Consider the following 25,790-nt stretch of genomic DNA (forward strand, 5'->3'; position numbering starts at 1 on the left):
GCATGGTGTGGATACTCAGGGCATTTGTGGTGTTAGCCCCACAGAGGGGGCCTCTGGGTCTACTGGTCCCAGGCCCTGCCCTTGACAGATGGTGTAGGGGCTGACAGATGGTGTAGGGGCTGCTTTTCCCCACCAAGTGCCCTCTGCTCCCCTGGTCCAACCCTGCAGATGCGCCTGGAGCGGATCCGCCAGGCAGAGACCCTGGAGCAGGTGCGCAGCATCATGGATGAGGCGCCACTCACAGACATCAGGGACATCAAGGACACCTGAGGGGTCAGGGTGACCCCCACCCCCACCCCACCCCGGGAAAGATGCCTTTCCCCACTCCAGAACCATGAGGCCTGGCTCTGGGGTCTTGGATGGCATCTCCACCGTCCCTGAGCCTGGGGTTGAGGGGACAGACAGGGTCACCACTGCCCTGCCCTCCAGCACCTCCTCCCAGGGTGGCTGGGCCTCCTGCTCTCAGGGATCACACCTGGGTGAGGGGCCCAAGCCCCTCCCCGAACCAAAGGTGCAGGCTCAGGCCTGCGGCTTTCTGGCTGCTGTGCTGCCTCCTGGGCACCAGCCCTCCCATGCCCTCAGCCCATCCCCTGTCCTGGGCACAGCCGAGCCATGGGGGCTGGGAGTCCCCATCAGAGGCAGTGAGGTGGGCCCCGGCCCTGGGACAGGCAGCTGCCTTCTGGTCTGCATGACACTAAGACGCTTGACCACAGGAGCGACCCGGGCCTCCAAGTGTGCAGAGGCGAGGCCGGACTTTTCTGTCAGTCATTTATTTTCAATAAATAAGCAGCTCAGCGCGGTCGGTCGCCTTGTCCCTGCAAGCCCCTTGGGGTTGGGAAGGGGGATTTACATGGTTGAGAGGGAGGTGGGTGGCTGAGGGGGAAGGAAAGGGAAGGGGACATCATTGTGTTTATAAACAGAAACATGTCGGGGGAGTGTGGGGACGGACAGGGGTCTGTGCCACAGCTCTGCCTGAAGATGCATCACTATCAGGCTGGGGAGGACAGGGCAAAAGGACATTCACTTCCTTCTTTCATCTTCTGGATCTGGAAGGGGAAAGAAAAGGGATGAGGCAGGCAGCGGGAGGGCAGCAAAGTCCCTCCCAGGTGCATCTCCCAGGCACACACTCACCTGGAGGCTCAGAGGCTCACCACCCGCAGTTCCTCCCCTACTCACCTGCCTCCCCAGACACCCCGCCCCCCACTGCAGCCCCACAGCAGAGACAGCCCAGCACACAGCCAGCGCGACGCTGCGCAGCAGACGGGCCCAGAGGCTGGCATGGCTCGGGCCTGGGAGCCCAGCTGCCTAGGGGGAGGCCAGTGGCCCACCGACTGGAAGCACGACGACGGCGCGGCGGCAGCAGCAGCGACAGTGGCTCCGGGTGGAGCTGCGAGCGCAAGTGACCTTGGATGCGATGCGCAAGGGGCTGGGGGGCGCGGGCGGCAGGGGCACAGCAGCTGGGGCGAGGGCAAGAGGGGGGTGATACCTGTGACACGGGCTCAAAGAGATGGAGGAGGGGGAACGGTTATCCTATGACCAGAGAGGACAAGAGGCACCGTTATCAAGGCAAGGAGGCGGTGTGGGGGCTGTGGGGGCTGAGGAGGCAGTGGGACTACCCTGGAGATGTGGCCCCTCCAGGCGCAGGGGGAACGGGACAGACAGGTCCTGCTAGGGCTGAAGAACTTACCACCTGCAAAGTACGGGGGTGGGGTGGGGGCGGCGCTGTGGGGAAGGGGCTGTGCTGGGACCAGGGCTCAGAGACAGAGAGGGCACTTCTTACCCTCTAGGTAGTTCCGAGCAACGAACTTGAGGATTTCGTCAAGCCCGATGACCGGTAGTGAGATCTTGAGGACCATGAGCCACTGGGTGAGGTCCAGGGCCCGGAGCTTGAAGATCATCTGGGGCAGGGGACAAGCGTCCTCTCAGGAGGGGGTTGGGAGGGAGCCGGAGACCCTCGCTGCCCAGCCTGCTCCTGCCGACCTCCCGTATCAGTGCCCCCGGTGGGAGTGGTCATGGGTCCACCTTGGACTCCTTTGCACTAGGGTGGCTGGTCCTGGGTGGAAGAAGTCTCACCGGCAGGGGGTCCACGTAGAGGATGAGGAAGTGCAGGGACATGGAGAGGCAGATGGAGCCCAGCAGCCAGATGTTCACCCAGGGTGGCATCCGCAGCAGGGACTGGTTCTCAGACAGGCTGCAGAGGGGAAGGGCAGGGAGAAGGTGCGGTGAGAAGGGAGGAGGCAGGCAGCATGGTAGAGGATATGGGTGGTGGCCTCGGAGGGTCACGGGCGTGGCGGGGGGCCCACCTATTGAGTGCATTGCACATCTCAATGGTCACCAGCACAGACAGGGCCATGGTCATGGGTTCGGGGGCCTCGAAGACCTCACAGTCTACGCCCTCAAAGTGGGCGTTGTCCTCAGTGCACTGCATGAAGTGAGTCTGCAGAGAAGAGATGGGAGACTGACGTCCAGGGCCACCTCCATGCCACCCTCCTGGTCCCCTCCTCTGTGGCCTCTCCCTACCAGCTGGCTGTAGTTGACATGAGGCCCGTCCTCTGCGTACAGGAACCACCAGGCAGCCGCTCCCACAGTGGCTGCACCCACGTAGCCTGTGGTGGAGAAAGGGGAGTCAGGGGTCAGGGCTGGGAAGATGGGGGGTGTCGAGGGCTGAGGGCCTCATGTGGCCATAGACAGGCTAGCCGAGGAAGAAGACCCTCTTGGGGCCTGTGTGGGGGAGCTGGTGTCCCAGAGAAGGGGTCAGTCCCAAGGGCTGGGGAAGATCGAAGAACTCCTCCAACTCACCCCCGATTGCCATGTAGCGGAAGAACAACCAGCCACTGATGAGAGGCTCCTTGGGGCTCCGGGGGGGACGGTCCATGATATCCAGGTCTGGTGGGTTGAAGCCCAGGGCTGTGGCCGGGAGCCCGTCGGTCACCAAGTTCACCCACAGCAGCTGCACTGGGATCAGGGCCTCGGGCAGCCCCAAAGCGGCGGTCAGGAAGATGCTGCGGGAAGGAGGTGGTCACACCTCTGTCCTGCCTCCCAGATCTGCAGCCGCCCCACCCTGACCCTGGCTTCCTCCTGGACACCCACTGGGCTGCTCACCAGACCACCTCGCCCACGTTGGAGGAAATGAGGTAGCGGATGAACTGCTTCATGTTGTTGTAGATGGCGCGGCCCTCCTCCACGGCAGCCACGATGGTGGAGAAGTTGTCATCAGCCAGCACCATCTCGGAGGCAGTCTTGGCCACGGCGGTGCCAGATCCCATGGCAATGCCAATCTCGGCCTTCTTCAGGGCAGGGGCATCATTGACGCCATCACCTGTCTGCGGGAGGAGAAGGAGGTGGGGTCAGGGCACCTTCACACATCCCTCCTTTTTCTTAATTTAGGGATGAGGTCTCATTGTGTTGCCCAGGCTGGTCTTGACTCCTGGGCTCAAGCAACCCTCCTGCCTCGACCTCCCAAAGTGTTGAGATTACAGGTGTGGGCCATCACACCTGGCCAAAAGCTCAGTTTAGAACAAAGATCGGCACACTTTTTTTTTTTTTGAGACGAGATCTCGCTCTGTTGCCCAGGCTCGAGTGCAGTGGCACAGTCTTAGCTCACTGCAACCTCCACGTCCCAGGTTCAAGCAGTTCTCATGCCTCAGCCTCCCGAGTAGCTGGGACTACAGGCAAGTGCCATACGCCTGACCAATTTTTCTATTTTTTGGTAGAGATGAGATCTTGCCATGTTGGCCAGGCTGGTCTCAAACTCCTGACCTCAGGTGATCTGCCCACTTCAGCCTCCTTAAGTTCTGGGATTATAGGCGTGAGCCATCATACCCGGCATTTTTTTTTTTTTTGAGACAGGGTCTCACTGTGTTGTCCAGGCTGAAGTGCAGTGGTGCAGTCATAACTCACTGCAGCCTCAAACTACTCTGTTCAAGTGATCCTCCCACCTCAGCCTCCGACGTAGCTAGGAGACACAAACGTGCCACCATGAGGCTAAATTAAAAATTTTGTTTTGGTAGAGATGAGGTCTTGCTATGTTGCCCAGTCTGGTCTCAAACTCCTGACCTCAAGTGATCTACCCACTTCAGCCTCCCAAAGTGCGGGGATTACAAGCCCAGCCCACATCTCCTCCTTCAGAGTCTTCTCTCTGAATCCCCACCCTTCTCGAATCTCACCAGGGCCCTCCTGCCTGGGCCCCACTCCCCCCAGCACAGTCATGTGGTCATCTCCTTGGACATTAAGAAGACGGTAGCTGCCTGGGGCCCCTCACCATGGCTGTGATCTCATCGAAGGACTGCAGGTACTCCACGATCTTGGACTTGTGGGAGGGCTCCACTCGAGCAAAGCAGCAGGCACGTCGGCAGGCTTCCCGCTGTTCAGCCAGGGGCAGGTCGTCGAACTCTCGGCCTGTGTAGGCGCGGTCGGCCACCTCCTCATTCTCCCCAAAGATGCCAATTCGCCGGCAGATGGCAATGGCTGTGCCCTTGTTGTCCCCAGTGATCATGATCACCCGGATCCCGGCGTCACGGCACAGCTGGATGGAGCCCGTGACCTCCTTGCGCGGAGGGTCCAGCATACCCACCACACCCACGAATGTCAGATCCGTCTGGGGAGACACAGCAGAGAGCCACAGGTCAGGCAGGGATCTGGAAAACTACCTGGAGGAAGCTGGTGGGGGTGGAGTGGGGTGAAAGGTCAGGAAGTGGTGGTGGGGGGCGGGAGGAAGCCTGAACCCTGGGCTTGCAGGCTCAGGGCCTGGTGTCAGACCTCAGCGGGGCCTTGGAAGCTCAGAGACAGGAAACGTCTCATTCTTCTAAGTACCTGCAGGTGCTGATGGTGCCAGGTCCATCATGGGTCCAAATCGTAGCTTTTTTTTTTTTTTTTTTGAGACAGGGTCTCACTCTGTCACCTAGGCTAGAATGCAGTAGTGCAATGGTGTGATCATAGCTCACTGCAGCCTCATATCTCCCGGACTCAACTTCACCCTCCCAAGTAGCTGGGACTACAGGCTTGCACCACCATGTCCAGCTAATGTTTATTTTATTTTTTATTTTTAGTAGAGAAAGGATCTTGCTGTGTTGCCCAGGCTGGTCTCAAACTCCTGGGCTCAATAGATCCTCCACCCTCGGCCTACCAACATGCTGGGATTACAGGCGTAAGCTACCGTGCCCAGCCCAAATCATGTCTTTCCTTTTTTTTTTTTTTTTTTTGAGATGGGGTCTTGCTCTGTCACCCAGGCTGGAGTGCAATGGCACGATCTCAGCTCAGGGCAACCTCCGCCTCCCAGGTTCAAGTGATTCTCCTGCCTCAGCCTCCCAAATAGCTGAGATTACAGGTGTGCACCACCATGCTCCGCTATTTTTTTATTTTTTAGTAGAGACTTGGTTTTCCCACGTTGGCCAGGTTAGTCTCAAACTCCTGACCTCAAGTGATCTGCCAGCCTTGGCCTCCCAAAGTGCTGGCATTACAGGTGTGAGCCCCTACATGTGGCCCCAAATCAAGTCTTTCATAGAAAGAACGTGAACTGGAAGTGAGGTAGTGGTTTCTGCTTTTGGCAGTGTCACCACATGACCCACAACTCAAAGGAAATCCCCTGTATAAAAAGAAAGGAGGGACTCTGGTGCCATTCCAGGTGCTGGTCCACTACAAGTAAGGAGTTTTTGCCAGAACACAGATCAATTGCCTCAAGACAGTCTCGCTATAGAAAAAAACAGCTGAACCCCACCCCCTTTGTGCTGAGTGGCATTGGCTCCCATCCTGGTACAATTGCCTCACCTTGTTACCGACCACAGATCACACTTAACACTGGGCTAGACATTCCCAAGCTTCATTCTTTCTCTCTCTTTTTTTGCTTTTGTTTTTAGAGACAGCCTCTTGCTTGTCCTGCAGGCTGGAGTGCAGTGGTGTCATCATGGCTCACTGCAGCCTTCAACTCCTGGGCTCAAGTGATCCTCCCACCTCAGCCTCCCCAGCAGCTGGGACTATAGGTGTTTGTCACCATGTCCAGTTCATCTTTTTCCTTTTAAATTTTTTTAAAATGTTTTTTTACTTTTTACCCAGACCCCCATGAATTTAACCAGCTAATTTAAAAAAAAGTTTTTATAGAGATGGGGTCTCACTTCATTGCCCAGGCTGGTCTTGAACTCCTGGGCTCAAGTGCTCTTCCCACCTCGGCCTATCAAAGTGCTGAGATTACAGGCATGAGCCACTGCACCCAGCCTCCCAAGGTTCTTTGAAACTCTAGTGTCCTGTGATTCCATGGCCTATACTAAGGAGCCATCGACTTGACTGACGTGGCAGGAAATGACAAGGGTGACAGAGGCTGTGAATGGATGGCTGAGACCTGGCCCTTCACCAGCTCCATGACAGTGGGGGTCTCCCAGCTGCTTACCTCATACTCCAGGAACCTGGCAGAGTCATCCAGGACCATCTCCTCTCGCTTCGGGGGGGTGTCCCGGGTGGCCAGGGCCAAGCAGCGCAGGGTGTCCCGGCCAGTGCCCCACTCCTTGATCACTGCCATGATCTTCTCCTTCACTGGCCCTGTCAGTGGCACCCGGGTGGTACCAACTCTCACGTAGTTACAGCGGTCGATGACACCCTCGGGGGCACCCTAGGAGACCAGAACAGCATTCAGAGACCACCACCTTCCTTCCAGGGCACAGTGACGGGCAGGGATAGGACAGGGGTCCAGGAGTAGGAAAAAGAGGGGGCTGAGGCACATTCCGATTTCTGACCTTGACAAACATCTTGTTGCCCACAGCAGCCCGGGAAGATTTGGCTGGGGAGCAAAAGACAGACATGGACTTTCTGTCTCGGGAGAACTCCAGGGTGAATTCCTTCTTCATTAGCTGGCGGATCACCTAGAGAGGAGATTGGGAGGGAAGGCCAGGCCTCTTAAAACCGTCAAAAAGGATCTGGAGGTCAGAGCAGACCCCAAGCTAAGGCTGAGACGAACGCTAAGTCTGGCCCCTATAGCACAAAAGGAGAAAATCCCAAGGCTAATGCTGCCACGGTGCCTGAGGGTCCCAGTTTAAAGCACAGGATGCTTTAAAGAAACAGGATGGCCTATTGTGGCACTGTCCCATAGAACTTTCCTTATTGGCCGGGTGCAATGGCTCATACCTATAATCCCAGCACTTTGGGAGGCCAAGGTGGGTGGATCACCTGAGGTCAGGAGTTCAAGACCAGCCTGGCCAACATGGTGAAACCTCATCTCTACTAAAAGTTAGCTGGCCATGGTGGCTCACATCTGTAATCTCAGCTACTAGGGAGGCTGAGGCAGGAGAATTGCTTGAACCTGGAAGGCAGAGGTTGCAGTGAGCTGAGATGGCACCACTGCACTCCAGTCCGGGTGACAGAGCAAGACTCCGTCTCAAAACAAACAAAAAAAATGAAAGCCTTTTTCACCAAATGTATCATTTATACTTCTCCACAAAATAATAAAAAAAAAAGAACAGGCCCGGCACAGTGGCTCATGCCTATAATCCCAGCACTTTGGGAGGCCGAGACGAGCAGATCACAAGGTCAGGAGATCGAGACTATCCTGGCCAACATGGTGAAACCCCATCTCTACTAAAATTACAAAAATTAGCTGGACGTGGTGGCACGTGCCTGTAATCCCAGCTACCTGGGAGGCTGAGGTAGGAGAATTGATTGAACCAGGGAGTCAGAGGTGGCAGTGAGCCAAGAATGTGCCACTGCACTCCAGCCTGGCAACAGGGCGAGACTCTGTCTCAAAAAAATAAAGAGAGAACAAAAAATCAATAGCCAGGAGAAGTGGTGCATGCCTGTAGCTTCATCTACTTGAAGGGCTGAGACAGGAGGCCTGCCCAGGAGTTCAAGGCTGCAGTGTGCTATGATCACACCTGTGAATAGCCACTGCACTCCTGCCTGGGCAACAGGGCAAGACCCCATCTCAAAAATAAATAAAAATTTATGCTTGTATTATCATTTATAAATTTTAAAAATTAATCCTCTATCGATAGGTATTTAAGTTGCTTTTAGTTTGTTTGTTTTTGAGTCAGAGTCTCCCACTGTTGCCCAGGCTGGAGTGCAGTGGTATAATCACTGCTCACTGCAGCCTTGACCTCCTGGGCTCAAGTGATCCTTGCACCTCAGCCTCCCTAGTTACTGGGAGTACAGTTTTGCAACACCATGCCCAACTAATTTTTTTCTTTTCTTTTTTTGTCTTGAACTTCTGGGCTCAAGTGATCCTCCCACCTCAGGAAGCGCTGAGACTACAGGCGTGAGTCTCTTTGTCTGGCCTGCTTTTTCGTTATATTAAATAAAGTAACAATGAGCATTTTGCACGTACAAAAAAAAAAAAAAAAGAGAGAGAGAGAAATGTGGGGAACATAATTCCCCAGAGAGAGGAGCTTAATGGAGACATTCAGCAAGTATCAATAGCAATAACTGGGAATGACAGTCCCAGAACTGGCCAGGTTCATCTGGACAAGGAACGCTTTCCCTATAGGTACAGCAGCCACAACTCAAGACCTGCTGAAAACAATTGTGCTTCTAGAAACAAAGGGATAACAGATGAAGTTGGGGCTGCCCCTGGATGGGTCCCTTGTGGTTTCTGTGTCCAGCTTTGCCCAATTCAACTCAGGACACAGCAGGCAGAAGTGATCATAGATCCGTCAAGGGCATAGCTGCCAGGCAGCCCCAGGGACAGCTGATGTGGGTCCCACCCACATCAGCCTGCAGAGAAGCTGTAGGGGGCCGTCCACTGCCTGAGTGGGGTCCCAGCACAGGCACTAGGCTCTGCCCAGCCCAGCCAGGGTCTCTGTCTTTCCTCTGGTCTGTGCAGCATAGAATGGAGACAGCCCTGCGGCAGGGGTTCCCCAGGCTCACCGAGTTGCAGGCGTTGGCCCTCTCCACCTTTGAGAGGCTTCTCACATCCGTGTTGAACACATTCATCTTCTCCACCAGGGTGGTGAGCGCTGTCTCAGTGGCCTCGCCGACCTTCTCATAGACACCTTTGGCCTAAGATGGCAGAGGAGGAAGAGGAAGTCGGTGCCCCGGGCTCCCACCTGTCACACCCACCTTCCACCTAGTGCAAGAAGGAAGCAAACCACTGCCTCGCTTACACCCGAGCAGAGGACTGGGTGTACTGGGTCCCCTTCCTCCAACCCCTTCCTCCTTGCCTGTGGAGGAGGCCCAGACTCTGAGCCAACTGGAAGGGGAAGGAGAGGCTGCCTTGAGGGTGGGGAGGTTACCTCATTGAAGTCCAAGGAGGAGTCATTGCAGAGGGCACAGATGGTGGCCAGCTCCACCAGCCCGTCATACTGCCCTGGCCGGACTGGCTTATCATTCCTCAAGCTGGCAGCAGGATTGGGGGAGGAAGGGACAGAGACAGTGGAGAAGAACAGGGAATGAGATGCAGAGAGGGCACAGGAAGAGCAGGCAGCAGGGGGCCAGGAAGGACAGTGGGGAGAGCCAACTTGGGAGAGAGAACAAGGTCAGGGAGGGAGAGGAGAGAGAAAGGAAAGCAAAACCACATGGAGGATCCCAGGGAGGAAGGGGGTGTGGGGAGGGGTGTGAGGAGATGGGGAGAAGATGCCTGGGTGACTTACACCTCTCCTTCTGGAGCGTAAGTGGAGCCGGTGATGGAGAACTCATTCAGGAGGCAGATGTCCCCATCTACCTTGTCAATGATAAACATCTGCGGGGGAGAAGGGCAGGCACACAGATGTCCACCTCTCCCCATCCCGAGGCTGATGCCTGCATCAAGGGAGGCCCAAGCTACCAACACCTACCCTACCACCATTCCCTCCTACTCACCCCTCCTTGTCCTCCCCGTACACCCCACCCACTTCCCACCAAGCTGTTGCAATCATTCTCCATCACCCGCCTTAAAACAATAGTTACTGAGGCTGGGCCAGGTGACTCACGCCTGTAATCTCAGCACTTTGGGAGGCCAAGGTAGGTGGATCACCTGAGGTCAGGAGTTCGAAACCAGACTGGCCAACATGGTGAAACCCCGTCTCTACTAAAAATACAAAAATTAGCCAGGCATGGTGGCGCATGCCTGTAATCCCAGCTACTTGGGAGGCTGAGGCAGGAGAATTGCTTTAACCCAGGAGGCGGAGGTTTCAGTGAACTGAGATTGTGCTGTTGCACTCCAGCCTGGGCAGCAAAAGCCAAACTCTCAAAAAAAAAAAAAAAAAAAAAACAACAACAAAAAAAACCCACACAAACAAGTGACTGCAGGCTGTGCTGCAGCTTCTGTAGATTAGTTAATAAAATAAGATGGGGCAGGGCGCGGTGACTCATGCCTGTAATCCCAGCACTTTGGGAGGCCGAGGCGGGTGGATCACGAGGTCAAGAGATCGAGACCATCCTGGTCAACATGGTGAAACCCCATCTCTACTAAAAATACAAAAAATTAGCTGGGCATGGTGGCGCGTGCCTGTAATCCCAGCTACTCAGGAGGCTGAGCAGGAGAATTGCCTGAACCCAGGAGGCGGAGGTTGCAGTGAGCTGAGATCGTGCCATTGCACTCCAGCCTGGGTAACAAGAGCAAAACTCAGTCTCAAAAATAAATAAATAAAAAATAAAAAATAAAATAAAATAAGATGGAACACAATAAGGTGTGGCCGGGACTGTGGCAAACAGCCCACCTATTGGCACCTGGACCATCTGTAGCTCCAACTGCATGTGGCTAGATCTTCCGATCTGCCAGTTTTGCAGGAAGAGCTAGAAATTCAGGTTATTTTCCTATGAAATCTCTTGACTTTTTATTTTCTTTTGAGATAGGCTTGTGCTCTGTTGCCCAGGCTGGAGTATAGTGGTGTGATCATAGCTCATTGCAGCCTTGACCTCCTGGGCTCAAGTGATCCTCCCACCTCAGCCTACCCAAGTAGCTGGGGCCACAGGCACATGCCACCATGCCTGTCTCTCTCTCTCTCTCTCTTTTTTTTTTTTTAGTAGAAATTGGGTCTCACTATGTTGCCCAGGCTGGTTTTGAACTCCTGGGATCAAGTGATCTTCCTGCCTTGGCCTCCCAAGGTGCTGGGAATACAAGCATGAACTACCATGCCCAGCCTCTTGACTTTCAAAAATATGGGCAATTAATTCTTTTTTTTTTTTGAGGTGGAGTTTCACCCTTGTTGCCCAAGCTGGTGCGATCTCAGCTCACTGCAACCTCCGCCTCCCAGGTTCAAGCAGTTCTCCTGTCTCAGCCTCCAGAGTAGCTGGGACTACAGGTACATGCCACCACACCCAGCTAATTTTGTATTTTTAGTAGAAACAGAGTTTCACCATGTTGGCCAAGCTGGTCTTGAACTCCTGAACTCAGATGATCCACCCATCTTGGCCTCCCAAAGTGTTGGGACTTACAGGTGCAAGAATTGTTTTTATGAAACACAACAGGAGCCAAGTCACACAGTCTGTGGTCTGGGTTTGTGGCCTGTATGTGCATTAGAGGGATGTGGAGAATGCAATGCCTGGGAGGCAGTGGGCTACCCTGAACCCTGGGCAAACGCAACAGAGATTAGGCTTTTCATTCTCATGAGAGATGGTTAAGATGGGTTCCAAGACAAAAAGGTTCTGTGGTCAAAACAAAACTTGCGAACCACCAGGCATGGTGGCTCACGCCTGTAATCCCAGCATTATGGGAGGCCGAGGTGGGCGGATCACCTGAGGTCAGGAGTTCAAGACCATCCTGACCAACATGGCGGAACCCAGTCTCTACTAAAAATATAAAAATTAGCTGGGTGTGGTGGCATGTGCCTGTAATTCCAGCTCCTTAGGAGGCTGAGGCAAGAGAATCGCTTGAACCCAGGAGGCAGAGGTCGCAGTGAGCTGAGATTGCACCTTGCACTCCAGTCTGGTGACAAGAGCGAAACTCCATCTCAGAAAAAAATAAAAAATAAAATAACTTGGGAACCTCTGGGTAAAACAAAGCAGAATCCATCTTCTTTACACAGGCAGCCTCCTCTAAGGCTTTCAAATGCCAGCAGGCGTGGGTCTCGCCCAGGAGCCAAGGTTACAGCCATTCTCACCCTGATCTGACACACAGCCCTTGCTTCTTAGAACAGCAATTTCCAGTTCACAGGTGTACTCTTCCACAGAACTCTGTGTAGGGCAGGGGTTCTTGCCCTGAGCTCAGTGGAAGACTCCTTGAGGAGTCCTAAACTGAGACAGCCAAGAAAAAAATGACAGCTTTTTTTTCTCAAGCTGACATTTGGCATTTCCTTCCAGTTATGCATGTTGTCAACAGACCACATTAGTATTAGCAAAACCTGTGACCGTCACCAATTTAATCACAGATACTTTCCTCCTATCACATTACCGCTGTTGTAGATCTCTCAAAATAGCATAGTTTATGCTCACCACTGCTTCAACATTATGATAGTGCTTAGACCCACTTTGAGAACTCCCTATTTAATGCCTTAATAAAGCAGCATGTATGTAGCCAAATTATAAAGTTGTTTTTAAAATATTTTGATAGAGCTGTATTTCACAATCATTCGTTTCCTCTGTAACCCTATGTACTTTTCCTATGTGTTTTTATGTTTTTTACTTTTTAATTTTTTTTTTTTTGAGATAGAGTTTCACTCTTGTCACGCAGGCTGGGGTGCAATGGCACAATCGCAGCTCACCGCAACCTCCACCTCCCGGATTCAAGCGATTCTCCTGCCTCAGCCTCCTGAGTAGCTGGAATTACAGGCGCCCGCCACCACGCTCAGCTAATTTTTGTATTTTTAGTAGAGACGGGGTTTCACCATGTTGTACAGGCTGGTCTCGAACTCCTGACCTCAGGTGATCTACCTGCCTTGGCCTCCCAAAATACTGGGATTACAGGCGTGAACCACTGTGCCCAGCCTCCTATGTATTTTTAAAACAGAATCCTGGCCAGGCGAGGTGGCTCACTCCTGTAATCCCAGCACTTTGAAAGACTGAGGCGGGCAGATCACTTGAGGTCGGGAGTTCAAGACCAGCCTGGCCAACATGGCAAAACTCTGTCTCTACTAAAAATACAAAATTCAGCTGGGTGTGGTGGCACGAGCCTGTAATCCCAGCTAATCAGGAGGCTGAGGCAGGAGAATCTCTTGAACCCAGGAGGCAGAGGTTGCAGTGAGCTGAGATCATGCCACACTGCACTCCAGCCTGGGCAACAGAGACTCCATCTGAGTCTCCATCTGAGACTCTATGTCAGACAACAAACCAAAAAACCCCCCAGAATCCTGTTTTGTTTATTTTTTTAATTTTCTATTTTATTTTTATAAAGATGGGGTCTCACTGTGTTGCCCAGGCTAGTCTTAAATTCCTGGGCTCAAGCAATCCTCCCACCTTGGCCTCCCAAAGAGATTACGGGCATGAGCCACCATGCCTGGCTTGTTGTTTTATTTTATTATTGTATTTTATTTGAAACAGAGTCTCACTGTGTTGCCTCAGCTGGAGTGCAATGGCCTGATCTCAGCTCACTGCAACCTCTGCCTCCCAGGTTCAAGCGATTCTCCTGCCTCAGCCTCCTGAGTAGCTGGGATCACAGGCGAGCACCACCATGCCCAGCTAATTTTATTTTTTTTAGTAGAGACGTGGTTTCACCACGTTGACCAGACTGGTCTTGAACTCCTGACCTCGTGATCTGCCCACCTCAGCCTCCCAAAGTGCTGGAATCACAGGCGTGAGCCACTGCTCCCAGCCTGTATTAAATACACATTTGAAATACTATCCTGAGAAGAGGCCCAACTGCAAAGGGGTGTGAGGCACAGAGAAGATTAAGAGCCCTGTTTTAGGAAAAGCTGTTCACGGTCAGTGTCGGCAGGCTGGCTGGGCCCCATCATAAGTGACCATTCTGGAGAGCTGTCCACTCCACAGGCAGGAGCTCTGGGGCCACAGAGACTTGGGTTTGAAATTCAACTCTGTTACTTACTAACTGTGCATCTTGGGCAAGTCATTGAATCTCTTAGAGCCTTTTTCCTCCTCTGAAAAAGGAAGTTAGGCCAGGCGCTGTGGCTCACACCTATAATCCCAGCACTTTGGGAAGCCAAGGTTGGGGGCACATCATCTGAGGCCAGGAGTTCAAGAACAGCCTGGCCAACATGGCAACACCCCATCTCTACTAAAAATGCAAAAAATTAGCCTGGTGTGGTGGCGGGTGCCTGTAGTCCCAGCTACTAGGGAGGCTGAGGCAGGTGAATCGCTTGAACCTGGGAGGCAGAGGTTGCAGCGAGGCAAGATCACACCACTGCACTCCAGCCTGGGCGACAGAGTGAGACTCTCTCTCAAAATAATAATAATAATAATAATTTTATTTTTAATTTTAAAAAATGAAGTTAATGAGACCATCTCCTGAATGGGCTATTGTGGGATGAGAGACAATGTGTGGCAGTGCCTGGTGCACGGACCGTGGCCATAGTGAGCTGTCTGGCTGGGGCACAAGGGTCCTCTCTGATCCCCTTCATAGCAGACAGGATGGCGTTCTACTGCCCTTTGAGCATTTTGCAGGCCCACATGAGAAGCCACCAGTGATGAAGGGAGAACGCTATCTTTGGAGGGCCCATTTCACCCCCACAGGCAGCCTTCTGACCGAGCGTGCTGCCCACACTGCTCCTGACCTTGCAGACAGACATCTGGTTGGTGGTGAGGGTGCCTGTCTTGTCGGAACAGATGACAGAGGTGCAGCCCAGGGTCTCTACAGAGGGCAAGCTCCTCACAATGGCGTTCTTCTTTGCCATCCGGCGGGTACCCAAGGCCAGGCAGGTGGTGATGACTGCAGGAAGACCTGTGGGGAGGGAAGGAGGGCATGAGGGAACCCACAAGGGGAAGGAGAATGTGGTGTGTGGTCCACTAAATAATAGCCCCCAGCTCATGCTGGTGCACACCTGTAATCCTAGCACTTTGGGAGGCTGAGGTGGGAGGATTGCTTGAGGCCAAGAATTTGAGACCAGTCTGGGAAACACAGCAAGACTCCTTCTCTATGAAAATATTTAAAAATCAGCCGGGCATGGTAGTGATTGCCTGTGGTACCAGCTACCCAGGAGGCTGGGACAAGAGGATTGTGTGAATCCAGGAGTTTGAGATTACAGTGAGTTACGACTGTGCTACCATGCTCTAGCCTGGGCAACAAGAGAGAGACTCTGTCTCTGTTAAACAAACAAACAAAAATGGCCCCTAAAGATACCAGATCCTGATCCCTGGAGCCTGTAAATACTACATTACTTGGAAAAGGGGTCTTTGGGCCAGGCGTGGTGGCTCACGTCTGTAATCCCAGCACTTTGGGAGGCCAAGGTAGGTGGATCGTGTGAGCCCAGGAATTTGAGACCAGCCCGGCTAACATGGTGAAACCCTATCTCTACTAAAAACACAAAAATCAGCCAGCATGTGGTGTAATCTCAGCTACTTAGGAGGCTGAGGCAGGAGAATCATTTGAACCCAGGAGGCAGAGGTTGCATTGACCCAAGATCACACCACTGCCTGGGTGACAGAGACTCAATCTCAAAAAAAAAAAGGAAAAGAGAAGGGTCTTTGTGGATGGGATTAGCAAATGGGAGTAGAAAAGAGAGGCTTTCGTACCTTCAGGGATGGCAGCCACAGCCAAGGCCACAGCAATCTTAAAGTAGTAGATGGCCCCACGGAACCAGGAGCCCCCATGGACGGGGTCATTGAAGTGGCCGATGTTGATGAGCCAGACAGCCACACAGATGAGGGAGATGACCTTGGAGAGCTGCTCCCCAAACTCATCCAGCTTCTGCTGCAAGGGGGTCTTGTCCTGTTCCGTGGCAGCCATTTGGTCTCGGATCTTTCCAATCTCGGTGCTCACGCCAGTGGTGGCCACGATGCCCAAGGCCTTGCCAGCTGCAATGTTGGTGCCCTGGGAAGGGAAAGAGAAGGCAGGGAATCAGGCAAGAGGTGACCCTCATGCTGCATCCCCCCACGCCATCTCTTCTCATGCCGCCATGTCTCTCCCCACCCGGCCACCTGGCTTGACTGAGCATGTGACAGCTGGTCCTGGATTGCTCACCGAGAAAAGCATGTTCTTCTTGTCCTGGTTGACAGCTCGGGGGTCAGGAACGGGATCCGTGTGCTTGATGACAGATACAGACTCCCCTGTGGAGAAGGGGCCAAGCGGTTTTTGGATGACATCATGTCCTCCTTCCTGGCTTCCCAATCCTAACTTCCTCCCTGCTCATCAGGACGGCTCCTGGTAAGGACCAAGGAGCCATCCCGGGGGATGTCTGGACTCTGGAAGAAGCCACTGGAGAGACAGCTAGGAAGTCCATTGCTTTTTTTTTTTTTTAATGTTTGTCTTTTTTTGTTTCTTTTTTTTTTTTTTTGAGACAGTTTCACTCTTGTCACTGGGCTGGAGTGCAGTGTCACCATCTCAGCTCACTGCAACCTCCACCTCCTGGGTTCAGGCAATTCTCCTGCCTCAGCCTCCCAAGTAGCAAGTAGCTGGGATTATAGGCGTGTCCCACCACCTAATTATTTTTGTATTTTTAGTAGAGAGGAAGTCTCACCATGTTGGCCAGGCTGGCCTCAAACTCCTGATCTCAATTAAATCTGCCCATTTCGGCCTCCCAAAGTGCTGGAATTACAGGTGTGAGCCACCATGCCCGGCCAGAAGTCCACTGCTCTTAAAAAGACCTTGACCTGAGCCCCAGCTTGACCACTGACAAGCTGTGTGACTTTGATCACCTAACTTCCATGTGCTCCTCTGTAAAATGGGGACAAGGACATGTAAACTGCAGAACAATGTCGGGCAAAAATGAAATAAGCAGATGTATTTGGAACCACATTTTCAACTTCAAGCTTGTTTCTGGGAGGAAGGGGACCCACCCTTAGGACCCACCCCGAGAAACCATGGGGAATATTTTCTCCCTCTTCTTCGCCTCTCCCTGCCAGTGCAGAAACAGAAGCAGCTACCGTGGTTTTATAGAGACAAGGTCTTGCTCTGTTGCCCAGGCTGGAATGCAGTGGTGTGATCACAGCTCACTGCAACCTTAAATTCTTGGGTTCAAATGATCCTCCCACCTCAACCTCACAAACCGCTGGGACTACAAGTATGCACCACAATGCCCAGCTAAATTTTTTTTTTAATTTTATGGAGATGGGCTCTTGCTCTGTTGTCCATGCTGGACTGCTTTGGTAATCATAGCTTACTGTGGCCTCAAAGGTATAAGTCACCACACCTTGGCCTAACAGCCACAGTTTTCAGTGTATCTGAATCCTCCATGTTGTCCTAGACTCTCATGGCTCCCCCCTGGAGGATTTTTAAAGATGATGAAGGAGAAAGGACAGTTCTCGTGGTGTGTGTGTCCCTATGTCCATGTGGAAGGGGTGGGCTGGCAGCCATCTAGAGAGTGGGAAACAGCATCCAGCCTTCCCCCACTACCCCTCCCATTTTAGGCTTAGGACAGAATAAAAACATCAAGCAGTGCTGCCACTGCCATGGCCACTACTAGCAAGCCAGGGGGAGGGTCCAGTGCTCATTTTTTTTTTTTTTTTTGGAGAGGGTGTTTGAAATAGAGTCTTGCTCTTTTTGCCAGGCTGGAGTGCAGTGATGTGATCTTGGTTCACTGCAGCCTCCACCTCCTGGGTTCAAGTAATTCTCCTGCCTCAGCCTCCTGAGTGGCTGGGACTACAGGTGCCTGCCACCATGCCTGACTAATTTTTGTATTTTTTGGTAGAGACATAGTTTCACCATGTTGGCCAGGCTGGTCTCGAACTCCTGACCTCAGGTGATCTGCCCACCTCAGCCTCCCAAAGTGCTTGGATTACAGGCATGAGCCACCGCGCCTGGCCTTTTGTTTTTATTTTGATAGAGACAGGGTCACCCAGGAAGGAGTGCAGTTGTGTTTTCAAAGCTCACTGCAGCCTTGAACTCCTGGACCCAGGCAATCCTCCCACCACAGTATCCCAAGGGCCACACACACCTTGACGTAGTTAGGACTCAACAGTACTCATGCCCAGCTAGTTTTTAAAATTTTTTTGTAAAGACAGGTTCTTGCTATGTTGCTCAGACAGTGAGGGTTCCCTATCTTTCCACTCACCTCCCCACTTGTTGCTCTTCCTCCCCACATCCCACCCCCATGCATCCTCCCACCCAGGCCAGCAGACCTGTCAGGATGGACTGGTCAACCCGCAGGGTGGTGGATTTGATGGCAAGAATTCGGATGTCTGCAGGGACTTTGTCCCCCACTGTGGAGAGAGTAGGGAATAGGGAGGTTACTTAGGGAATTTTCTTCCTTCCTAAGAAAAACCCAATCTGTGTCTGACTCGTTCTCCTCATCCATCCTTCATGTCTCAGGGAGGCCACCAGGGTTGAGGACCCACCCTGGGCTTGCATCAGGCCCTCAGCATGAGCTCCTGAAGCTGGCAAGCACGCCAGCTGCCCCTGTGTCCATAGTGAGACTCCATCTCGTTATGTTACTCAGGCTGGTCTTGAACTCCCACTCGCTGTGAGCCCTGAGAAGGGATAGGCAGGCGTACTGCTCAGCACATAGTATGTGCTGAATAAATGCCCACTGATTGACTGGAGGGGAAATTAGGAACAGTCCCGCTGTAAGACAAGAAGCTAGAATTGGGAATGGGAGACACGAATGAGAAAGGCGAGGAGGAAAAGTAAGGAAAGAACTCAGTAAAAATGGTGTGTTAGAGAGAAGGGGTGATGGGGTGAGAGAATGAAGTGGACAACCATGGAAGGCAGGGAGAAGCAGGGGAAAATATAGAAATTGAGAAAATTGAGGCCAACCAAGAGGAACAATTGAGGGTGAAGAGGGAGAGAAGTGAGTGAGTGGAAGGTGTGAGTGGGCAGGACACAAGGCAGTGGGGGGCACAGGGTGGTCATGGAGGGGACCACACATCAGGAACCTGACAGCCTGGCCTGAGCATCTCAGGGAGGTGGGGAGCTGGGGAGAGTGGGCTGGGTCACAGACAGGCCAGGATGGGATGGGGCTGAGAGAAGGAGGTGTGGGCAGGAAACAGGTGTGGAGGAGCTGGTAAGCATCCACAGCTGGAGAGGTGGATGCCCAGCCAGACTCAGACCTCAGGAGGAGGCTAGGAACCTCCCAGAGCCACTGCTTAATTCCACCCTAGTCCCAAGACGGTACCGGGGACAGGGTCCAATCACTTTCCTTTCCCTCTGTTTCTAAGGCCCCCTCCTGTGCTAGAGGAAATGGAGCGAGGAGGGAGGAGGGAGAAGGGAGGAGGTCGGGATAGAGACAGGCGGGACACCCTGTCACCCAAGCCCGTGTGATATTTATAGACATTCATGGCGCTGACTCCACGCTGCCACGGCAGCAAGGCTGCCCTGTAGTGGGGTGCTGGGGTCTTCAGCCTGCCCTTGATCCCCCTCCCCAGGCTCCCTGGGGTGGTGACTCGGGTGTCTGGGTGTCCCTTACAGGGTAGGAGGCCTCGGAGGAGCCATTCCCCCTGCCAGGGGCCTGGAGCTTCGGGAAGGCCTGCTCAGGGCAAATATAAAAACCGCTGAAGGGGGCAGAATCCCAGTAATCTTAGCCACCCGGCCCCCACCCCTCCCTGGCCAGGCATTAAGTGTCCCTCACCACGGGCGGGGCCCTCCTTGAGCTCCCTCCTCCCCGGTCCCGTGCTCTATGCTGGGCCTGAGTTTCCCTTACATGGTTGGGGGCTTGAGCCTTCGGCCTCCCTCCTCCCTTCTGCCTTCACTCCTTCCCCTTTGAGAGGCCTCAAGGGCACAGAGAGGTCAAGACTGAAAGCTGACCAAGCTTGGGGGTGGGTGGAAGGAGGGGGAAGCCAGGCCCCAGGAGGGGGTGGAGACGGGGCCATTGGCAGGGACCGGGTTCCACCTGTTGCCTGCAAGTGCGGGGTGAGAGGATGGGGAGCAGGGGGTCTGCCTGCAGTCTCAGGGACAGGACTGACTGTTCCTGCTGAGACTCCACTAGGGAGGGGGGGACCCTGGCCAGAGTGGCCTGGGATGACCTTCTGAGGAGTCGGAAGAAGCAGGCTCCGCCATCGTCCTGGACACTGAGATCCAGGCCTGACCAGCCCCCAGTGTCTCCTGGGCCTCGGCCCCAAGGCCTCCCATCCTGGACCAGCCGTCCCTGTCACTCACCAGCCACCTCCACGATGTCCCCGGGGACGATGTCCCGAGCCTTGATCCTTTGCACTGACTTTCGGTCAGCCCTGTAGACCTTCCCCATCTCAGGCTCATACTCCTTCAGGGCCTCGATGGCATTCTCTGCATTCCGCTCCTGAGGAGACGGTGGAGGAGGCAGGGTTATGCACAGGAGGCAGGGTTATGGAGCTGTGGCTCCTGGCACAGGGGAGGCAACAAAATCCCACACAGCGGGCAGGAGTGCATGTGTGTTGAGGAAACTGTCACCTACAGCCGAAAACAGGTGAGAGGGTTTTGGGGAGAGAAGAAGGAAGAATCAAAGAAAATCAGGCCAGCCTTGGTGACTCTTGCCTGTGATCCCAGCACTCTGGGAGGCCGAGGCAGGCAGATCACTTGAGGTCAGGAGTTCAAGACCAGCCTGGACAACATGGTAAAACCCCTTCTCTACCAAGAAAACACACACACACACACACACACACACACTGGCCAGACACAGTGGCTCACACCTGTAATCCCAGCTACTTGGGAGGCTAAGGCAGAATCGCTAGAATCTGGGATGTGGAGGTTGCAGTGAGCTGAGATTGTGCCACTGTACTCCAGCCTGGGCAACAGAATGAGACCCTGTCTCAAAAAGAAAAAAGTAAATCAATCAATCAAAGAAAATCAGAGGCTGCCCTGCAGATGCTGTCCTGGACCTGCCAGCACGATAGACACAGTGGCTTTGCTATGCCTATGACGTCAGGGCAAAGAGAAAGCGGTTATTTCTCTTTTTTTGTTTTTTTGAGATAAGGTCTCACTTTGTTGCCCAGGCTGGAGTGCAATGGTGTGATCTTGGCTCACTGCAACCTCTACCTCCCAGGTTCAAGCGATTATCGTGCCTCAGCCTCCCGAGTAACTGGGATTATAGGCACCTGCCACCACACCTGGCTAATTTTTTTTTTTCTTATTTTTAGTAAAGAATGGCTTTAGCATGTTGGCCAGGCTGGTCTTGAACTCCTGACCTCAAGCGATCCACCTGCCTTGGTCTCCCAAAGTGCGAAAGTGGCTATTTCAATCCTCAGTGTTCAGAAACCAGTGAGCACTAAAAAGTGGCTTATAGCCTGACATTTCTTAGAACCAAAGCAAGGTAGCATTTGGGTTTTCACTTTGGAAACGACCTTAAGAAAAAAAAAAAAACAGAAAGCAGGGGACAGGACATGTAGAGGGTGGTCAGGTCAGAGGAGGAAGGAAATCAAGCTAGCATCTATTGAATTCCTACTGTGTACCAGCCACACACATCATCTTGGGTCGATTTCACATGGGATTGCTAGCCCCATTTTATGGATGAGGAAACAGGCTCAGAGGGATAAAGAAACTTGCTCAGGGTCACACAGCCAGGAAGTGACAGTGGGTCACAGTCTCCCACCTATTCCCCACACTCCATCCCATTCCAGACCGGGCGATAGGACCAGAGGAGGAGGCAAGTACAGGGGAGGTGACGGAGGAAGAGGAGACTGGAGGGAGGGTTGGCCTCACCTTCAGTGTTGGGACATGAAGGGGTGAGGAAGGGTCAAAGCTAACCTGCCAAACCCCCACGATGGCATTGGCAATGAGGATCAAGAGGATGACAAAGGGTTCAACAAAGGCAGTGATGGTCTCTTCACCTTCCTCAAACCAGGCCAGCACCTGGGGAGCAGGGAAAGGAGAATGACAGGTAATGAAGCCCCAAAAGGGGCGGAGAAAGGAAGTGGGCCACTGCAGAGGGGAGAACTGTGCCGGAGCCAGCAGGAGGGCAGGGCACCATGGGGGCGCTGTGGCCCCACATCCGAGGGTCTGCCCACCCCCAACAGATCCTGCCACCACCTTACTCAGCGGGATGGGCGGGCACAGACTTGCCACTTGGAGGATTAGCTGGGAATGCTTTCAGGTTTCCCTGACCAAGCTGCTGGCTTAGAAGCGAAGCTCAGGCCAACTCCCCCACAGCCACATCCATCCCACAGGAGCCAAAACCAGAGAGGAAAAACCCTGTGGTCCTCGCAGGCGGTCTGGCCCCCGCAGCCCTCCCCTTCGGCAAAGGCAGAGAAGCTCCGGTTTCACGAGGGAGCCGGAGCGGGGATAGGGTTACAGGGCCTCCTGCGCGCGCCCCGCCCCAGTTGTTGCCACCGCCAGGCAGCAGGCAAATGTCAAGGAGCAAATCTGAGAAGGGAGAGGAGAGGCCCTGCCAGCTTGTACTTAACGCGGCGGGGCCTGCGTTCAGGAGACCAAGGCACAGGGAGGCTTTTGTCTCCAGAGTCCTCAGCAAGACTCAGATGCTGCGGAAGAACTCGCGACATGCAGATGGACTGTAGGATGGGAGGCGGCCCCCAGAGCGGGAGAGGAGGCAGGGCCCTGGGGATGCCCCGCGGCCGTGGGGGTACATGGGAAGCGCGGGGAAGGGCTAGGGGCAGGTTGGGCGGGTGAGGCGAGGGATGCCAGTGCCCTCCCTGACTGGGCGCCGGGCTTCTTGGAGTGATCCTCGCACTGCCGCCCTTTCCCGCCAGTAGGAGCGAGTCCTCTCCTCGACCAATCCCTGTCGGGCGGCCGGGGAAGGCGGGGCAGGGGCGCCGGCGGGCGCAGGGATTGGCGGAGCGGCCGCCCGCCCGGTGCATGCCGGTAGTGGTAGTGGCCCCCGAGCTGCAGCCGGCATCGCAGCAGGCCCGGGAGCTCGGCGCTCGGGGGGGTAACCCGAGCTCTCCAAGCTCTTGAAGCCGCGAGGGTGGCTTAGCTTCGGTGTTTTGGCTGAGAACACCCTTAAAGCTTAAAATAAAACCTGCCTGTGGGGTGCGGGGGAGGAGAGAGAAGGACGCGAATCACACACGCCGCTGCCCCCCAGCCCGCCTCGTATGTACAATCGGATGCTCGGGGCTCGGACCCGAGGACCCAGTTACCGCGAGCTCCGCAGTCACCCGATCCCCGCCTCATACCCCCAGCTAACCCCCAGAGACCCTCCCACACTTACGAAAGAAATGCAGGCGGCCAGGAGGAGGATCCGCACCAGGAGGTCTTCAAACTGCTCTACCACCAGCTCCCACAGGGACTTCCCTGGGGGAGGAGGCAAGGGGAGGGCCCCGGGTTAAGGTCTAGGGGATGAAGGTCTGGGATGGAGCGCCCTGGACTCTGGCCTGCAGTAGGGAGGCTCTAGGGTGGTGTGCAGACAGCCTGGTGCCCAGAGAAGAGCTGAGAAGCTCGCCTGGAGTCCAGAAACAAACTCTGCAAAGTGGGAGGGCAGTTCAAGGGCTGGATGCTTCACGGAGAAAGTGCCTGGGAGACTTCTGCCCCGGGCAGGACTCTAACCTTTAGGGAGGGAGATTTGCCTTTTGGGAAGGGATATTTGCCCAAGGAATCTAAAGAAAGGGCAGGGAGGAGGGAGTGGGACAGAGGGGAGGGAAGAGTCATTTATGAGAATTAAGGGATTCCAGTAACTTACCTTCCTCAGCAGGCAGCTCTACCCAGGAAAAAGAAGAAAAGGACAGATTCATTTGAGGTTCAGCCTCATGTCGCCCCCACCCAAGACTGTGTGGCTAAGGTAAGAGAATCAGGCCACCTTGAAGTTCATCAAGGTCATCCCATTAAAACTTCCCAAAACTCTGGATCTTGGGACTCGTTTTTTTCAGTATCCTTTTCCCCCTGCGAGCATTGGACAACGGCCCAGCTCTTCCTTAAGATACCCTGGAGGGAGAAACGCATGCATGCATGTGCATGCGTGTGGGTGTGTTTTGGGGGTGCAGGAGGGTATTAATTACCAGCCTCTCTTCCAAGGGACACTTACCATTGGGGCCGTATTTCTCCAGATGCCGCTTAACTTGGTCCGGGGTAAGGCCCGTGGTCTCACTCACCCCAAAATAGGCCAAACATTCCTCTGTGGTTTTAGCGTGAGCGGCCTCCATTGCGCTCCCTTCCTGGGGGCCAGGGCCGGTGTGTTCCTTCCAGGGGGTTCTCACTCGTGGAGGGTCTTCCTCAGTGTGTCCACCTGCCTGTCTGCCTGGGTTTTTTACTCTCCTGCCCCCCCCAGGTTTTTCTTCCCTCCACAAAGCTCTGACCCCCGTCCCACTTGAGCAGCCGGCCACCCCCCAGCCCCCAGCTGGTCCTTATGAGGGAGCGGTGGGGGGGCTGGGCTCCCCCCTCCTCCAGATCAGGGATTGGCTGGCTGAGACTCCAGCAGGAGGGGTCAGAAGAGAGAGATATTTCTGCTGACAGAGGGGGAACAGTGGGGCTGCAGCCTGAGATGTCACTCATGAGGGAAGCAAAGGTGGCCCCAGCCCCAGGGAAGTGGAGTAGGGAAGAGACTTCACTTTGTCATCTGCTGCTGACTCCGCACCTCCCATTGCCTCGACTTCCCCAGTAGCATTGAATTTCCCATTCTAAACTCATCCTCTGAGTTCTTCCCTGAGCCGTCTTCCATCCCTGGCCTCACCTGTCCGTTTCCCCACACCCCCTTTCCTGCCTCATCTGCCCAGAGCCTGTTTCCACTGCCACAGCCTTCCTCCCCACCCAGTTTGCTGAAGGAGCGGCAGAGATACCCCAAGCCTTTGGGGGACTGATAAAGGGAGAACATCTTTTGGGGGCCAGAGGAAGTGGCTCTAGAGGGACAAGGGGAAGTGAAGAGGGGAGAGGGTCAAGGGGACAGGGCCGAAGATGGTAACCCTACCCTAGGGAGGGGTTGCCACAGCCATCAACAAGGGATTTAGTGTCCAGGCCCTGGTGAGCAAAGCCAGCACTGCCTGTCTCTCCCCGAAACCGCCCCCCCTTCCCCATCGCTCTAACTCAGCCTCTGGGAACACAGCCCTTAGGGCCCCCCCATCCTGGACAGGGAATCCCCACCCCCCCCTCAAGAAAATGGGACACCAAGGCAGCCAAGTAACCCAAGAGGCTACAGAATGTGCTGATGGCAGAGGGGGAGAGAAACTGTCTCAGGATGGGGGCAGGGGTCACCCCAAGTCGTGCAGTGAGGGTCACCTCATCCTACACTGTGCTCTCTTTAACCCATGGGGTTTCCGTGGGCAGCCCTGGAGGCCTGCAGTCTGTGCTGCACTCTGCCCTGCTGCATCTGTCCATGAGGGGAACAGGATCAGGCCCATGCTACGTGCCCAGAAGCTAGGCAGGTCCCACGGAAAGGCATCGGGGCCTGGGAAAGCCAAGACCAAGCAGGGGCTCCAGACCAAAGGAATAGGGAGGCATGGACTTCTGGGGACAGGTCTGGGGGAAATGAGGACAAATTAGAGCTAGGGGGAGAGGGAGCAGAGACTCAGGGCCACCAGGGTCAGAAGGAAGTCTGAGGAGCCCTAGGGAAGAGAGACAGCAGGGAGCCAGGTGGGCGGGGACCCCGGCACTGGGTGCAAAGCCACAAGTTGTTGCTGAGCTGCTGGCCTTGGTGTCAGCTTCCTCAGAGAAGCAGCTGCTCTGAGCTGCTCCTCCCAACCCCTGCTCCAGGATGGGGGCGTCTCTTAGTTACCACCAGGGCAGCTGCTGGAGGAGCCGAGGGAGGGTACCCAGGGTGCAGGAAGGGGAGGACAGGCAGGAGAGAGGCTGGATGAAAGGGTGAAAGGTCAGTGAGGGGAAGGAGCCTGACGTCCTGGACTCAAGTCCTTCCTCCATCTAGGTCTCAGTTTCCTGAAATGAGCAGAGGCGTGTGGACTTCCTAAGTGTGGCTTCCTCAGGCTGCTTCCCACTCGGGCTCAAACTCCGAGGCAGAGGACCGAATAGGAGACAGAGGAGCAAAGAAAAGGAAGGCCCCCAC

General features: G+C 54.4%; 2 protein-coding genes across 2 annotated transcripts in view; one reads left to right on the plus strand and one right to left on the minus strand.

The window, feature by feature from the left end:
• RABEP2 (rabaptin, RAB GTPase binding effector protein 2) overlaps positions 1–800 on the plus strand; it is a 17,509-nt gene extending 16,709 nt beyond the window's left edge. The window contains exon 13 of the mRNA XM_012464602.2: positions 169–800. Within this exon, the coding sequence (XP_012320025.2) occupies positions 169–270 (102 nt within the window). The 3' untranslated portion in view covers positions 271–800. The remainder of the gene's footprint in view (positions 1–168) is intronic.
• On the minus strand, positions 755–24,118 carry ATP2A1 (ATPase sarcoplasmic/endoplasmic reticulum Ca2+ transporting 1). The gene is made up of 23 exons (XM_012464601.3): positions 23,823–24,118; positions 23,481–23,498; positions 23,013–23,095; positions 21,596–21,700; positions 20,033–20,171; positions 18,061–18,141; positions 15,965–16,050; positions 15,517–15,814; positions 14,559–14,725; positions 9,567–9,655; positions 9,210–9,312; positions 8,845–8,976; positions 6,726–6,851; positions 6,383–6,601; positions 4,262–4,597; positions 3,103–3,323; positions 2,800–3,002; positions 2,521–2,606; positions 2,304–2,437; positions 2,074–2,191; positions 1,781–1,898; positions 1,487–1,530; positions 755–1,046 (listed from the first exon to the last, which is right to left on the minus strand). Exons 1-22 carry the CDS (start codon positions 23,938–23,940, stop codon positions 1,526–1,528), a joined length of 2,985 nt encoding a protein of 994 aa, XP_012320024.1. The 5' UTR covers positions 23,941–24,118; the 3' UTR covers positions 755–1,046; positions 1,487–1,525.
• Positions 24,119–25,790: the final 1,672 nt, after the last annotated feature.

Source organism: Aotus nancymaae, unplaced genomic scaffold, assembly GCF_030222135.1.
Source record: "Aotus nancymaae isolate 86718 unplaced genomic scaffold, 86718_ANA_hifiasm-v0.15.2.pri h1tg000049l, whole genome shotgun sequence".
In the NCBI taxonomy this organism is placed as follows: Eukaryota; Metazoa; Chordata; class Mammalia; order Primates; family Aotidae; genus Aotus; species Aotus nancymaae.

Coding starts and splice junctions, on each gene's coding strand:
- ATP2A1 (XM_012464601.3), bottom strand. CDS start 23,940: ATGGAGGCCGCTCACGCTAAAACCACAGAGGAATGTTTGGCCTATTTT. Junction 8,977..9,209: donor CCTCCTTGGACTTCAATGAG/GTAACCTCCCCA, acceptor CTGCCATCTTAG/GCCAAAGGTGTCTATGAGAA. Junction 1,899..2,073: donor TCTACGTGGACCCCCTGCCG/GTGAGACTTCTT, acceptor CCCCTGCCCCAG/ATGATCTTCAAGCTCCGGGC.